This window comes from Heptranchias perlo, chromosome 7 (genome assembly GCF_035084215.1).
Source record: "Heptranchias perlo isolate sHepPer1 chromosome 7, sHepPer1.hap1, whole genome shotgun sequence".
Classification (NCBI taxonomy): domain Eukaryota; kingdom Metazoa; phylum Chordata; class Chondrichthyes; order Hexanchiformes; family Hexanchidae; genus Heptranchias; species Heptranchias perlo.
Window position 1 is genome coordinate 85,674,179 of NC_090331.1, and position 15,304 is coordinate 85,689,482.

Consider the following 15,304-nt stretch of genomic DNA (forward strand, 5'->3'; position numbering starts at 1 on the left):
AAGGCCCCGCCTTTTCAATAGCTTAAGAACTGTAGGGGCAGCTTACATTTGGCTTCAGCCTCAGAAGTTCAGCTCTGTATGAATTCAGATAGTTTGGAGCAGGGTTCAAACCTCATTGGGCCAACCATTCAAAGCCAAAATCTGAATAAGTAGAAAGCCAGACAGAGTCATGAATTATATTTTCAGTGGAACAATTGCAGCAACGACATCCAAAAGCGCTTCCCAGATAAATGTGAAGGCGAATGGACATCGAACCAGGGCAAGAGATTAGGAGGGGGTGACCAAATCTTGGTCAAAGACATGGGCCTTCAGGAGGTTTCTAAAGGCGGAGAGAGAGGTGGAAAAGTTTACATAGGAAATTTCAAAGGGTAGGACTGAGTTGGCTGAAATCTCTGCCACCAATGGTAGGTGAAGGGGGAAGGGATGTACAGAAGGAAGGAGTCAGAGGAACAGAGTGTTCAGGAGGGGTTATAGGGCTGGAGGATATTGCAGAGGTAGGCCGGGGAATTTATAGACAAGGCCAAGGAATTTACGTGCTATGTGTTGGGGATTGGAAGCTAATGTAGATCAAGGGTGGGGGTAATGGGTGAGTGCAATCCACTACAAGGCAGAATATGGACAGTTGCGTTTTGGACAAGTTGCAGCTTTTGCAAGGTGGAAGATGGGAGGACAGCAAGGAGATCATTGGTGTAGTTGAGTCTGGAGGTAAAGAAGACATGGATAAGTTTCTGAGCGGCACAAGGGCTGAAGTAGGAGTAAAGGTGGGCAATGTTGTACCAATTGAAGTAAGTGGTCTAAGTGATGGATAGAATATGGGGTTTAAAACTAAGCTTAGGAATGAACATTACAGATGGTCTGATTGAGCCTGACAGTATGGCCAAGGGGGTTGGAGAGAGGAGCAAAAATTGTGGTAGGGCCAAAGACAATGGCTTTGGTCTTCCTGATGTTGAGCTTAAGGAAGTTGAGGTCAGACAGGGAGTGTTACAGCATGGGGGGGGGGCAGCCGAGGGTAGAGAGGAGTGATGGAGAGGTGGAGCTGGGTATCATTCACTGGCATTGGGAATCTGGAACCTGCTGATGACGTCACTGAGGGGCAGTAAGGAAGAGGTTGGGGCAAAGGATAGATCCTTGAGGGTCCCTGGAGGTGTTTGTGTAGGAGAGGGAAGAGAAGCCATTGCTGGAGATGCACTGGCTGCATGTAGATCGATAGGAACGGAACCATACAAGGACAATCCGATAGAGCTGGATGACAGAGAGGCATTGGAGCACGATGACATGGTCAACCAGATCAAATGCTTCAGACAGCTCCAGAAGGACCAGGAGAAATAAAGCACCTCAGTCACAGTTACAGAGCATGTCATTCATGACAGGCTCTCCATTATCCACACTCCAATTATCTCTCTTCCCAAACATATCCACCAAAATTTCCCTGGAACAAAGTCTTATGGAACACGTCAACTTGTTTAAGAGCCCACAAACACTGATCTCCCTCTGTCTGATATAAAGATTAAATTCAATTTATATATATGTGGGTTCAAATCCCACTCCAGGGACTTGAGAACATAATCTAGGCTGACACTCCAGTGCAGTACTGAGGGAGTGCTGCCTGTCGGAGGTGCCGTCTTTCAAAAGAGACATTAAACCAAGGTCCCATCTGCCCTCTCAGGTGGATGTAAAAGATCCTATGACACTATTTCAAAGGAGAGCAGGGGAGTTCTCCCCGGTGTCCTGGTCAATATTTATCTCTCAACCAACATCAGTAAAACATGATTTGGTCATTATCACATTGATGATTGTGGGATCTTGCTGTGCACAAATTGGCCGCTGTGTATCCTACATTACAACAGTGACTACACTTCAAAAAGTACTTCATTGGCTGTAAAGTGCTTTGGGACGTCCTGGGGCGCCATATAAATGCACAGAGGCTGGTAAAAACAGAGAGTGAATTGCTAACAGAGTGAGGACTTTCAACTGGGAATTTGGTGAGTGTGGGAATTAGGTGCAGAGGGGGTGCTAAGCGATTTAAACCAAGGGATGAAAAACTAATCTATCAACTTTTAAAATTTAAATAAAATAATGTATAACATTTTAAAAAAAAACTAAATAACTACTAATTATTATGGAATCAAGCTAAATCCATTTACTAAATATAATCTAGATCTCAAGTGATTCTATTAGTCCTAGAAATAAACTACTGATTAAATAAATGAAAACTAGAGATGGCAGTACAGGCTGTTTGTCGGGACTGCGGTACGTGGGAGTTTGTGGACAGCGAGTCTATCCCAGATTGCCATATCTGCAGTAAATGTCTCTGGCTTGAGACACTCCTGCTCAGAGTTTCTCAGTTGGAGTGCGATTTACAGACACTCCGACACATAGGAGAGGGGGAGGTAGAGAAGACTCCGGTCTTATTCAATTGGTATGAGGTACTTGATACCTGTGAGGATAAGGATGAAGGCTGCAGGGAGGATGCCCGGAATGCTAACCATGGCACCGTGGAGCATGAGGCAATCCAAGGATGGGAGGATCAGAATAGAAAGGTTGTAGCCATTGGGGATTCTATAATCAGGGGGATAGATAGCGTCCTCTGCAGTCATGACCGAGAGTCCAGGAGGGTGTATTGTCTACCTGGTGCAAGGATAAAGGGCATCTCGGAGCAACTGGAGAGGAACTTGGAAAGGGAGGGGGAGGATCCAGTTGCCGTGGTGCATGTTGGCACCAATCACATCAGGAAGAACAAGGAGGAGGTCCTGCTAAGGGAATATCAGAAGTTAGGAACTAAATTAAAAAGTAGGACCTCACGGGTGGTAATCTCAGGTTTACTACCCGAGCCATGTGCTAATTGGCATCGGGATAGGCAGATCAGGAAGGTGAATGCATGGCTGAAAGAGTGGTATGAGAAAGAGGGGTTTCATTTCATGGGACACTGGCACCAGTACTGGGACAGGAAGGAGATGTACTGCTGGGATGGGCTCCACCTGAACCGGAATGGGACCAGAGTCCTAGTGGAAAGAATAAATAGGGCTGTGGATAAGTCTTTAATCTAGCAAGGTGGAGGGAGGGATCTGGTAGCAATAACAAAAGGTTAAAGATAAAAGAAACAGGAGATGAGTGTAAAGATCAGTCCAGGGTAAGAAATAAAGAAAACATAAACAGTCAAGGAACAAATACAGTTATGAAACAGAAGCAATAAAGGACTGTAAAAATAAAGTGAAACAAACTATTAAAGATGAATTAAACTCTGTATAGCAATGTACAGGGTGTCCAAAATAAAACAGGGGAACTGGAGGCAATAATCCATAGTGAAGAACCAGATGTAGTAGGAATAACTGAAACATGGCTACATAAAGAACAGGACAGGCAACTAAATGTTGCAGGTTATAACAATCAAAGGATAGGGAAGGAAGAAGCTGTACTAATTAGAGATTACATAATGGCAATAGAAAAAAGGGACATAACTAACAGAAGGATAGAAACAGAATCCATATGGATTAATATAAAAGATATGGGATCGATCATGCTAATAGGGGTATACTACAGACTTCCTAATAGTGGAAAGGAGGTGGAGGAAGAAATATGTAAGCAAATATGTGAAATGAGTACACCATAAGAGACTATAAGAGATAGGAGCAGGAGTAGGCCATTTGACCCCTCGAGCCTGCTCCGCCATTTAATGAGATCATGGCTGATCTGATTTTAACCTCAACTCCACTTTCCCGCCCTTTCCCCGTATCCTTTGACTCCCTTGCTGATCAAAAATTTGTCTAACTCAGCCTTGAATGTATTCAATAACTCAGCCTCCACAGCTTTTTGGGGTAAAAAATGCCAAAGATTCACCACCCTCTGGGAGAGGAAATTCCTCCTCATTTCCATCTTAAACTGACGACCCCTTATTCTGAGTCTATGCCCCCTAGTTTTAGATTCCCCCATGAGGGGTAACATCCTCTCAGCATCTACCCTATCGAGTCCCCTCAGAATCTTGTATGTTTCAATAAGATCTCCTCTCATTCTTCTAAACTCCAATGAGTATAGACCCAACCTGTTCAATCTTTCTCATAAGACAACCCTTCCATCCCTGGAATCAACCGAGTGAACCTTCTCTGAACTGCCTCCAATGCAAGTATGTCCTTCCTTAAATAAGGGCACCAGAACTGTATGCAGTACTCCAGGTGTGGTCTCACCAGCACCCTGTACAGTTGTAGCATGACTTCCCTGCTTTTATACTCCATCCCCCTAGAAATAAAGGCCAATATTCCATTTGCCTTCCGGATTACCTGCTGCACCTGTATGTTGACTTTTTGTGTTTCATGTACGAGGACACCCAGATCCCTCTGTACCGCAGCATTTTGTAGTATTTCTCCATTCAAATAATATTTTGCTTTTTTATTTTTCCTCCCAAAGTGGATGACTTCACATTTTCCCACATTATATTCCATCTGCCAAATTTTTGCCCATTCGCTTAACCTGTCAATATCCCTTTGCAGACACTTTGTGTCCTCATCGCAACTTAACTTTTCCACCTATCTTTGTATCATCAGCAAATTTGGCCACAAGACACTCTGTTCCTTTATCCAAGTCATTGATATATATTGTAAATAGTTGAGGCCCCAGCACTGATCCCTGCAGCACCCCACTAGTTACAGATTGCCATTTTGAAAATGACCCTTTTATCCCGACTCTTTGTTTTCTGTCAGTTAGCCAATCCTCTATCCATGCCAGTATATTACCCCCAACACCATGAGCTCTTATCTTGTGCAGTGATCTTTTATGTGGCACCTTATCGAATGCCTTTTGGAAATCCAAATATACTGCATCCATTGGTTCCCCTTTATCCACCTTGCCCGTTATTTCCTCAAAGAACTCTAATAAATTTGTCAGACATGATTTCCCCTTCATAAAACCATGTTGACTCTCCTTGATTGTATTATGAGTCTCCAAATGTCCTGCTAATACTTCCTTAATAATGGATTCTAGCATTTTCCAATGACAGATGTTAGGCTAACTGGTCTATAGTTACCTGCTTTCTGTCTCACTCCCTTCTTGAATAGGGGTGTTACATTTGCGATTTTCCAATCCGCTGGGACCTTTCCAGAATCTAGTGAATTCTGGAAGATTACAACCAATGCATCCACTATCTCTGTAGCCACTTCCTTTAAGACCCTCGGATGCAAGCCATCAGGTCCACGACATAGGATAATAATCATGGGAAATTTTAACTATCCCCAAATAAACTGTCAAGAAGAGGTAGGTAAAGGGGTACAGGGAATGGAGTTTTTACAATGTGTGCAGGACTCCTTCCTTACCCAGTATGTAAAAAGCCCAACAAGAGAGGAAGCACTGCTTGATCTAGTAGTGGGAAATGAACCAGAACAGATTAGAGAAGTAAGGGTAGGGGAACATCTAGGCAATAGTGATCACAACATAATAAAATTTAAGACAAAGACCAAAGTAATAAATTGGAAAAAAGCTGATTTTCAGGGGATGAGAATGGAACTAGGGAAAATAAACTGGAAACATTTATTGATAAACAAAGAAATAGAACAGCAGTGTGAAACATTTAAAATGGTGATCAAATATTTCCCGATAAAATGTAAGAGCAAACTAGCCAGTAATGAAACACCATGGATGAATAAAGAGATACGGGTGAAATTGAACCTAAAGAAAAAGGCATACTCTAAGTACACAGGCAACAAAGGAGAGGATGACAAAAGGGAATATGAAAAGGTTAGGAAAGAAGTTAAAAAAACAATTAGTAAGGCAAAGAGAAACTACAAAAATTAAACTATCAAGGAATATAAAAAGAAATAGTGAAGTATTCTACAGACACATAACAAAAGAAAATCAGGATAGAGATAGGACCACGAAGGGATACACATGACAAACTCACAGGCAATGACAGCGAAATGGCAGAAATATTAAATAATTACTTTGCCTCAGTATTTACAAGGTGGGCATGACATTAGAAGACGAGATCAAAAAGGGTATAAAGACACTTAAGATAGAAAGAGGGGGAGATAATTGATAAACTAATCAAACTTGGAGAGGATAAAACCCCTGGATGGATTGTATCCGCGCATATTAAAAGAAGTTGGGGAAGAGGTAACAGAGGCACTATTACATATATAGTAAAAAAATCATTAGAAGAGGGAATAGTGCCAGAGGACTGTTGGACAGATAATGTGTTTTCTATATTTAAAAAGGGAACTATAGACCAATTAGCTTAATGTCGGTGGTAGGAAAGATAATGGAATCTTTACTCAAAGATGTGATAGAAAAACATCTAGAAACTGAAAAATATAAAAGAATAGTCAGCATGGATTTCATAAGGGGAGGTCATGCTTGACCAACCTTATTGAATTCTTTGAAGAAGTAACAGAAAGGGTAGACAAGGGTAATGCAGTAGATGTAATATATTTGGATTTTCAAAAGGCCTTCGATAATAGACTCAAGACTAAGGTCAGAGCATATGGAGTCGGGACAAGTAGCAGAATGGATAGCAAGCTGGCTACAAAACAGAAAACAGAGAGTAGGGGTTAATGGTAGTTACTCAGACTGGCAAGAGGTGGGAAGTGGTGTTCCACAGGGATTGGTGCTCAGACCAGTATTGTTCACCATTTACATAAACAATTTGGACTCGGGAATCAGAAGTACAATTTTGAAATTTGCAAATTGGGGGGTTTAGTTAATACTGAGGACTGCGACAAAATACAGGAAGATGTTAATAAACTTGCAGAATGGGCGTGTAATTGGCAAATGAAATTCATTTTGGAAGGAAGAATAAGGGGGCCACATACTGCCTGGATAATAAGAGTCTGAATGGGGTAGAGGAGCAGAGGGATCTGGGGGTATAGATACACAAATCACTAAAATAAGGTCATAAAAAGCAAAGCATGCACTGGGATTAATTTCTATAGGGATAGAATTGAAAAGCAGAGAAGTTATGTTAAACTTGTAGAGAACCTTGGTTAGACCACACTTGGAGTACTGTGAACAATTCTGGTCTCCATATTATAAAAAGGATATAGAGGCATGGGAGAAGGTACAAAAAAAATCTACTAGCATGATACCACTTGCGGGGAAGACCAGAACTAGGGGCCATAAATATAAGATAGTCACTAATAAATCCAATAGGGAATTCAGGAGAAACTTCTTTACCCAGAGAGTGGTTAGAATGTGGAACTCACTACCACAAGGAGTAGTTGAGGCGACTAGCATAGAGGCACTTAAGGGCAAGCTAGATGAACACATAAAAGAGAAAGGAATAGAAGGATATGCTGATAAGGTTAAATGAGGTAGGGAGGAACGAGGCTCGTGTGGAACATAAATACCAGCATGGACCTGTTGGGCTGAATGGCCTATTTCTGTGCTGTATATTCTATGTAATTCTATGTAAGTCTCTCTTTCTTTCTTTACAATGTACTTGTCTTCGTTCCTGTACTGAGAGTATGACTGCACCATAAGTCTAAGACTAAAATTGAGAACCATGGATTATCCACTGACTTCCAATATCTGCTGGGAGGGTGCCCACTATTTTGGTGGAGGTACTATTGTGGATTTGTAGTTCACAAGAAAGAAATAATTACAAAGGAAGCAAAAAGCATCTAGGTAACAGAGGAGCTGGCTGAGAGTTAGTTGGAGTCATATTAAAAAGTTTTACCCCCCAACTTATTCGACTCTATTCAGATTCAGGTGGTTCTGATAAGGAGAACGTAACACATCCATTCTTAATTTAAGTGCAGGTAACACCACAACGCAGCAACAATTGACGCAAGATAGCAGCATTGCGACCCGTTGTAAATTGCTTCTGATAATATATTTCCCATTTGCACGGACGACAAACTGAGTTTATAAGTGAGGTGAATAGTTTCTCGAGACTTGCCCCAGGGATATCCGAGCTTTTACACTTTGTATCTCACACTGTGGTACAACCTCAGTGGTTTTCTCCCTTACCGTTTGAACTCCTCTTCCATATCCACTCCCAAAATCTCCAGATGCCTGCAGAATAGAAAGACACAAATCGCTATCAATTTTTGCATTGAATCGGTACTCAGTTTAAGTGATGCCATCTGAACAAAAATTGTCCTTCATTTCTCAATTAACTATTGCGAGCCAGAGAACTGATCGGGAGTGTTGGGAAACATGAACCTGTGACCCAAATAACTACTGGGGCAAAGGAATTACCAAATTTCCTGGTCGCAGATTGAGCTTTGAAAGGCTCAAAAGTTGTCTATTTTGTTTGCATCACGAGAAAAACTTTAAAAAAAATAGGACTCACAGATGGGCCTCTGGAACAGGCTGCTGGTTTGTGCGGTGTACGCCGATTCACTGAATGCCTTCCAGTGACAGCCAGACCTGTACCAGGCTGAGGCAGAGATCACCTCGTACAAAAGGTAAGTACTGTATGGAATTATCAGGGCCAGAGTGATCTCCTGGACTAGTTTTAATCGTCATTGATGGTTGGAGAGGAATTTCCCAGATTTATTTTCCTAAATTGGCCTGGGCTTTTATCTGCTTTTTCACCTCTCCCAGGGGTTCACATGGCTTTCGGGTGGGGTGGGGAGTGTATATATTGTGATGCACAAGAGGGACAGGCTGGTTGGATCAGAGAGTCTTTTCCTGTCCATCATTGATCATGTGTTCATTATGTTGAGCTTTGGCGATCCCTTCATTCGGACCACCGGTGACTGGGAGACCACATCGCCTCTTGTGACTCTAGCTATGATCAATTCTTTGTCAGGCCTCCAACTGGGGCCTTGTAGAGAAGCAGTGAGCTAGGTTCCTAGGTGCGCTGGAAGTAGCTAGGCCCTCAACGTCAAAACCACTAGGCCAGAGGGTCAGTGCTAGAATTCCAGACTCCCCAAGAAGTTGCCCACACTGGGGGAGCTGTACTCATTTTCCAATAGACCAATAAGTAAATGATCATTAGAAAAGAGGAATGGAGCGGAGGGTAAAAACACAAGTAGATCTCGAAGAAGCTCATCTCCTGTTGACAAATTGCACAGTTAACGGGAACCACAAAGAATTCTGCTGACCAGAGTGCCCTTTTTGGAGGGTCAGCATGATTTACTCTTGCCTCTGGGAGTGGGAGGAACTGGGTGACATTTATTGACCTTCAACCAAATTGGGTTTGTCAAAAAGCTTTTTTTGGGTGGGAGTAGTGGGTTAAGGCGGGATAGAAAAGAAAGTTAAAAGGAAGACTCAAATTCCAGCATCTCTCACATTCGCATGTGTTTACAGCACCTGCTCACCTATTGTCCCAGAAACGGTCCATGATTCAACTCCTGACAGATGAAATAAGACAACATTGTGCCTGAGCCACATTGTAAAATATGACAGATTGGGTGGGGGGCAGGGAGGTGCGGGCAGTGAAGAAAACCACTTCCAATGTCTTCAGTCTGTGATATCCTGAACCACTGTTCAATATAGGCTGGCTGTGGGGAGGAGGGTGGGGGAGGATACATCTTCGATTCAGGGAATTCCTTAGTTAAGATATCCAGTGTCCAGCCACACTATTCTCTTCCTCGTGCTGTCAATACAGCTTCCTATTAAACTGAACACCTGTACTCCAGTGGTTTGACTTTTACTGTTATTCGAAAACCAAGAGGGTACAACGCAGTTAAGATGCTCGGGAGGGAGCTGGAGTTACTATACGTCGAGGCAGTTGATGCTCATTTGTAAACATAATACAGTTGGGATTCATTTTATTAGTTGTTTGAAATTAGCCGTATGAAATTCCAGGCCAACCAACAACTCACAAGGGGATGAGTTGTTGCCTGTTCTTAAAGGTGAGATTCTCCCTCCAATAAGCCCCAAAATTGCCTTTCCACTTTTAACCACATTGAGAATAGAATATTCAGACATTTTCCAAAGGTGAAAGGCATTTATCCCATTTCTTCTTCAACAGCACCTACCAAATCCGTGACCTCCACCACCTAGAAGGAAAAGGGCAGCAGGTGCATGGGAAAACCATCACCTTCAAGTCACCATCCTGACTTGGAAATATATCACCGTTCCTTCATCGTCGCTGGGTCAAAATCCAGGAACTCCCTTCCTAACAGCACTGTGGGAGAACCTTCACCACACGGACTGCAGCGGTTCAAGAAGGCGGCTCACCCCAACCTTCTCAAGGGTAACTAGGGATGTGGAATAAATGCCGGCCTCACCAGTGACGCTCATATCCCACGAATGAATTTTAAAAAAAATTCTCAAAAACTTTCTGCCTTTAAAAAATACAAACTCCATTTTGAAAGTGTTACTGATATAGTGCGATCTTATTGGATGTTCTCATATATGTTTCACATCAGGTTGAGTATGAGCATTTATTGACAGTCTCTTAACAACTAGGAGCTGACTACGATGCTCGTAGGCAACCGATGAGATTGAGCCCACAGAAGTCAAGAGGAGCCTGCAAGATGGGGTTTGTATGCCAACTGGTGTTTGCTGCTCTACATCAAGTTGTTTTAAACCTGAATAAATCTGCACTCTCATCATTCGCTTCGGGTTTTAATGAACCCTAAAACAAGTTTAACCTAAGTATGACCATTTTCTGAGAATCTTCACTTTATTATAGTCCAACTCCAGGTTGACGCTACACAAATTATACGTATTGACTCTCCTCCTTCTCTCTCCGCTCAAGCGTCCACTTCTTTATCTGAGGAGAGGCCCTTTGTGCCAGTGTCCATCACAGCTGGCATCCTTAGTGCTGCCATGAGTTAGTCAGTAGTGGGTTTCGGCAAGACTGGGCAGGTTGGCAAAGGCGGTGGGGGGGGCAGGGGGGGAGGAAATGCATAAATTTGCGAAATGAGGGCAGGTGAGCCTGAATGACAGCCATATTGGGGGGCGGGGAGTGATGGGGGATAAACTGCTGGAACCACAAGTCTGCCATCAGGAGGGGTCACTTGGCAATCTCCATTACATGGACTGGAATCAAAGCTAAAGCACAGATGTAGAGAGCAGTAATTCACATTAATCACGTTGCTTACTGTAGCCTTGGGATGCATTTAGAAAGGATTTAAACCTCTTAAAAGTTTGTTTATTCCAACTAGTTGGAAGAAATTTGAGGAAATAATGATTCACAATACCTTCTGCCAACTTCTCTTTCTCCTCTCCCGTCCTCCAGCCCAACACTGCTCTGGAAACTTGACCCAGTGTCACTACAACATGCTCCGTTTAACTCAATGGTATCCAGAACTTCCAGGAAAAGATAAAGCAGCAAGAATGGAGCCCAATGTCACAGAGTTTGATATTAACACCACCACTACATCAGAACCAGACTGGACCCTGATATTATACAAGGCAACATTAACCCTTTCACTGTATCAGAACCAGACTGGACCCTGATATTATACAGTTCAGTGTGAACCCTGCCATTGTAACAGTTTCTGTATCTCTCCAATAAGAGGAGAGACAGAGCAAAACAATCAGGTTTCTCACACTCATTAACTGAAAGCAGCTGTGTTCCTTACCTCAAAAGCAAAATACTACGGATGCTGGAAATCTGAAATAAAAACAGGCAATGCTGGAGAAGCTCAGCAAGTCAGGCAGCATCTGTGGAGAAAGAAACAGTTAACGTTTCAGGTCGAGGACTCTTCGTCAGAATGAAAGGTCCTTTCTGACAAAAGGTCCTCGGCCTGAAACATTAACTCTGTTTCTTTCTCCACAGACGCTGCCTGACTTGCTGAGCTTCTCCAGCATTGCTTGTTTTTATTTGCGTTCCTTACCTCTCCATCATCGTCCTCTTCACAGTACAGCCTTGCTGCCTGAGGATCTCCTTTTATCTTCAGATCTGCGATGAAACCCTGGAACAAAGAGGAAACCAGGAGACATTAGGCCTTGGATGCAGCATGTGAAAATCTGGGCTTGATGTCCCCTTTTCCAAGAAGTAGTACAGTACTCAGGCCAATCCGTAGAGCCCTCCATTCCCCAATCCTGCATAGCTGAGTCGGACTGTACAGATCCCATTTCCCAAACACCACACAGCTCCATCAGACTGTACAACTCTCCACCCCAAACACCACACAGCTCCATCAGACTGTACAACTCTCCACCCCAAACACCACACAGCTCCATCAGACTGTACAACTCTCCACCCCAAACACCACACAGCTCCATCAGACTGTACAACTCTCCACCCCAAACACCTCAATCAGACTGTACAACTCTCCACCCCAAACACCACACAGCTCCATCAGACTGTACAACTCTCTAATCCCAGTTTACACCTGAAATGTTAACCCTTCTGGATCTTTCAAATGCTGACCCTCCTATATTTGGCCTCCAGCGCTGCCTGTTTTTATTCATGACCCTTGTTGAGTGTGTATTGACAGACCCTCTGCCACTACATGGACACAGAAATTTGTTTAATAAAATTATAATACAGCCATTTTACACAGACCAAAATATAAAGTGAAAAGTATACAGTGCAGAAGGATCCTATTCCCCAAACTACCCGCCCACCCCGCCCCTGCTCCATAGATCTCGATGAACATACACTGCCTCTGCCCTAAATAGCCCAGTGGCCATTATACAGAGAGTTTGAGCTTACTGTATCAGAAATAAAAATAGAAAACTCTGGAAACATCACACATGAAAGCATCAGAAAGAGAATGATAGGGTCACACCTGGAACATTAACCTGGCCTGGAATAGCCCTTCTAAAGGGCTGCCAAGGGCAAGTCACAAGAAAAATAGATGGGATGGGAGAACATGGGGACCTCCCTCACTTTATGTCTTATTTGCTCTGGAGGTTAGTAACCAGTTCACTCAATATTCTGGTACGGTTGGATTGTACCAGACCCTGATGTTACAACTGCCCATTCACCAAACCATCTAGCCATACTGTCCCCCTGCCTCCTGGCCGACCATCACTACTCAACAACTTTTCTAGGGTGTAACAATTCTAACAATGTTATTATCCATACTCGGCCTCATCACTTCTGTCTCTCCTTGTATTAGTTCAAGGGCCCTCGTTAGTCTCTCACTGCATCATACTTGCATTCCAGACATAAACTGAATGTCTTTTATTTAAAAAAAGAAAATCTGTGTTGTATAGATTGTACAGAGGAAATTGCCTCCTTGTTATCTATTAATTACATCAGTGAAAGGCCCTTTTACTTTGTCCTACTCAAGTAAAAGAGTGCTTTTTTTAATGTTGGAAAGTTAACTGCTAATTATCTTATAGTGAAGTCCAAGAGATGATCTGATCTTCAATGTATGTATTGAAGATGCTTTCAACTCCCATGAGCTGAGAAACATTCAACAGCATCATTCTCATGCCCAGTATCATCGTCTCTTGGGTTGTGACATCTTGTTAACTAGACTGTTTATGTCTCAACATGGCAAGAAAAGTTTACCCCAACATTAAGTCTGGCCATTGTATATTTGGGGGACTGTGGAGGACATGAGAGCCACTAAAGAGTGTTGTCCAACACTACAATCCCAGGGAATGATATACTGCGGTGGCCTAAACCATCACTTCACTTCAATGTCACACAGGAATTAATTTCAGTTTATAAAATAACTTGGAGACAGGCATGTCAGAAATGTATCATGATGGGTTTTTAAGTTTCACAAAATAAGAAAACCCGCAATCTCCACATTCCCTTAAGATCAAGTATCAGAGTAATAGTAGAGGTCCATTTATGTTTTAAATCCACGACTGTTTCTGTGCCACAATCTATCACGGCGTTCCGACTCCCACGCAGCACTCTGACAGGATAGGACTATTATCCAGGAAGGTCAGAGTCTGGGATGAATGCTCCCTCTCTCTCCTGCCACTATGTCCTTCTTCCAGCTGTCACATTCCTGTCTCCTACGAAGAATTGTCTGACCATTGATTCTCCAGAAATATTCATTTTTTAAAAATGATTTACTGCACACTAGCAAAGAACGGGCGGGAGTTCGCATACTAGAATAGTTATATTACATGTGGGTTAATAAAATTAGCCCTCATAAGCAGGCTGTGTTCAAGGAAGAATGAATGGGAAGAAATGAGTGGTCGTGAACTGGTGGAAGAGACCAACTATCATAGGGGGGCAGGTGGAGATTTGGGAGAAGAGACCGCACTTGGTCTTGATCACGGGCCATTGACTAGTATGACTAATATCTATCAAGCTTAACTTGCTTGCTGGTATAGATAACCCACTGCCCCTCATTGCTGGTATAGATAACCCACTGCCCCTCATTGCTGGTATAGATGACCCACTGCCCCTCATTGCTGGTATAGATAACCCATTGCCCCTCATTGCTGGTATAGATGACCCACTGCCCCTCATTGCTGGTATAGATAACCCATTGCCCCTCATTGCTGGTATAGATGACCCACTGCCCCTCATTGCTGGTATAGATGACCCACTGCCCCTCATTGCTGGTATAGATAACCCATTGCCCCTCATTGCTGGTATAGATGACCCACTGCCCCTCATTGCTGGTATAGATAACCCATTGCCCCTCATTGCTGGTATAGATGACCCACTGCCCCTCATTGCTGGTATAGATAACCCACTGCCCCTCATTGCTGGTATAGGCCTATGTCATCTGAAATGTCCTTATGTGCCCTGTCCTCAAACAAGCCAGCATTGTAATTTGACTTGTGATCCTAAACTGTCTGACTGCAATTTGTTTTAAATTGAGTCTGCTGAAAGACTGCTGAAAAGAGTCAGGGAGAAACAAAATGGAGGCATGTCCATATATGGGTTAAATGGGCTACAGTGTCACTGATTGGCTGAGGGTGGATGATGTCATGGTCATGTGGATACCGCATGGAGTTAGGGATACATAAACAACTGCCTTATGGAGGATGATGTGGAGATGCTGGTGATGGACTGGGGTTGACAATTGTAAATAATTTTACAACACCAAGTTATAGTCCAACAATTTTATTTGAAATTCACAAGCTTTCGGAGGCTTCCTCCTTCCTCAGGTGAACATTCACCTGAGGAAGGAGGAAGCCTCCGAAAGCTTGTGAATTTCAAATAAAATTGTTGGACTATAACTTGGTGTTGTAAAATTGTTTACAATTATGGAGGATGGGCAGAGCAGGAGCAAGGAACACTGACAGTTTCAACAGGATGGGGGTCAAAGCCATCTTTTGTACCTACTGCGTGTAACTAGTTGTACTTGATCATTAAAATTATTGATGCCACTGTTTGGTTGTCTTGTCGAACTGATCTACAGACTTCACACTGAAGTTTGGACTTTGGAAGGGCTCAGGACTTAGTTTCTTTCATTCGTAGGCTGAAATGATCAGGGAATGAGCAGAACAACTTCAACTGAAACGCCAGGGACCGCACACTAGACACAGGCTC

The 15,304-nt window shown here is 43.0% G+C and overlaps 1 protein-coding gene across 4 annotated transcripts in view; it reads right to left on the minus strand.

The window, feature by feature from the left end:
* LOC137323927 (collagen alpha-1(XVIII) chain-like) overlaps positions 1–15,304 on the minus strand; it is a 377,865-nt gene that overhangs the window by 147,949 nt on the left and 214,612 nt on the right. For all 4 annotated transcript variants that reach the window (XM_067988020.1, XM_067988018.1, XM_067988016.1 and 1 more), the window contains 2 exons: positions 11,721–11,798; positions 7,951–7,995 (listed from right to left, as the gene is read on the minus strand). In XM_067988020.1, coding sequence (XP_067844121.1) covers positions 7,951–7,995; positions 11,721–11,798 — 123 coding nt within the window. The remainder of the gene's footprint in view (positions 1–7,950; positions 7,996–11,720; positions 11,799–15,304) is intronic.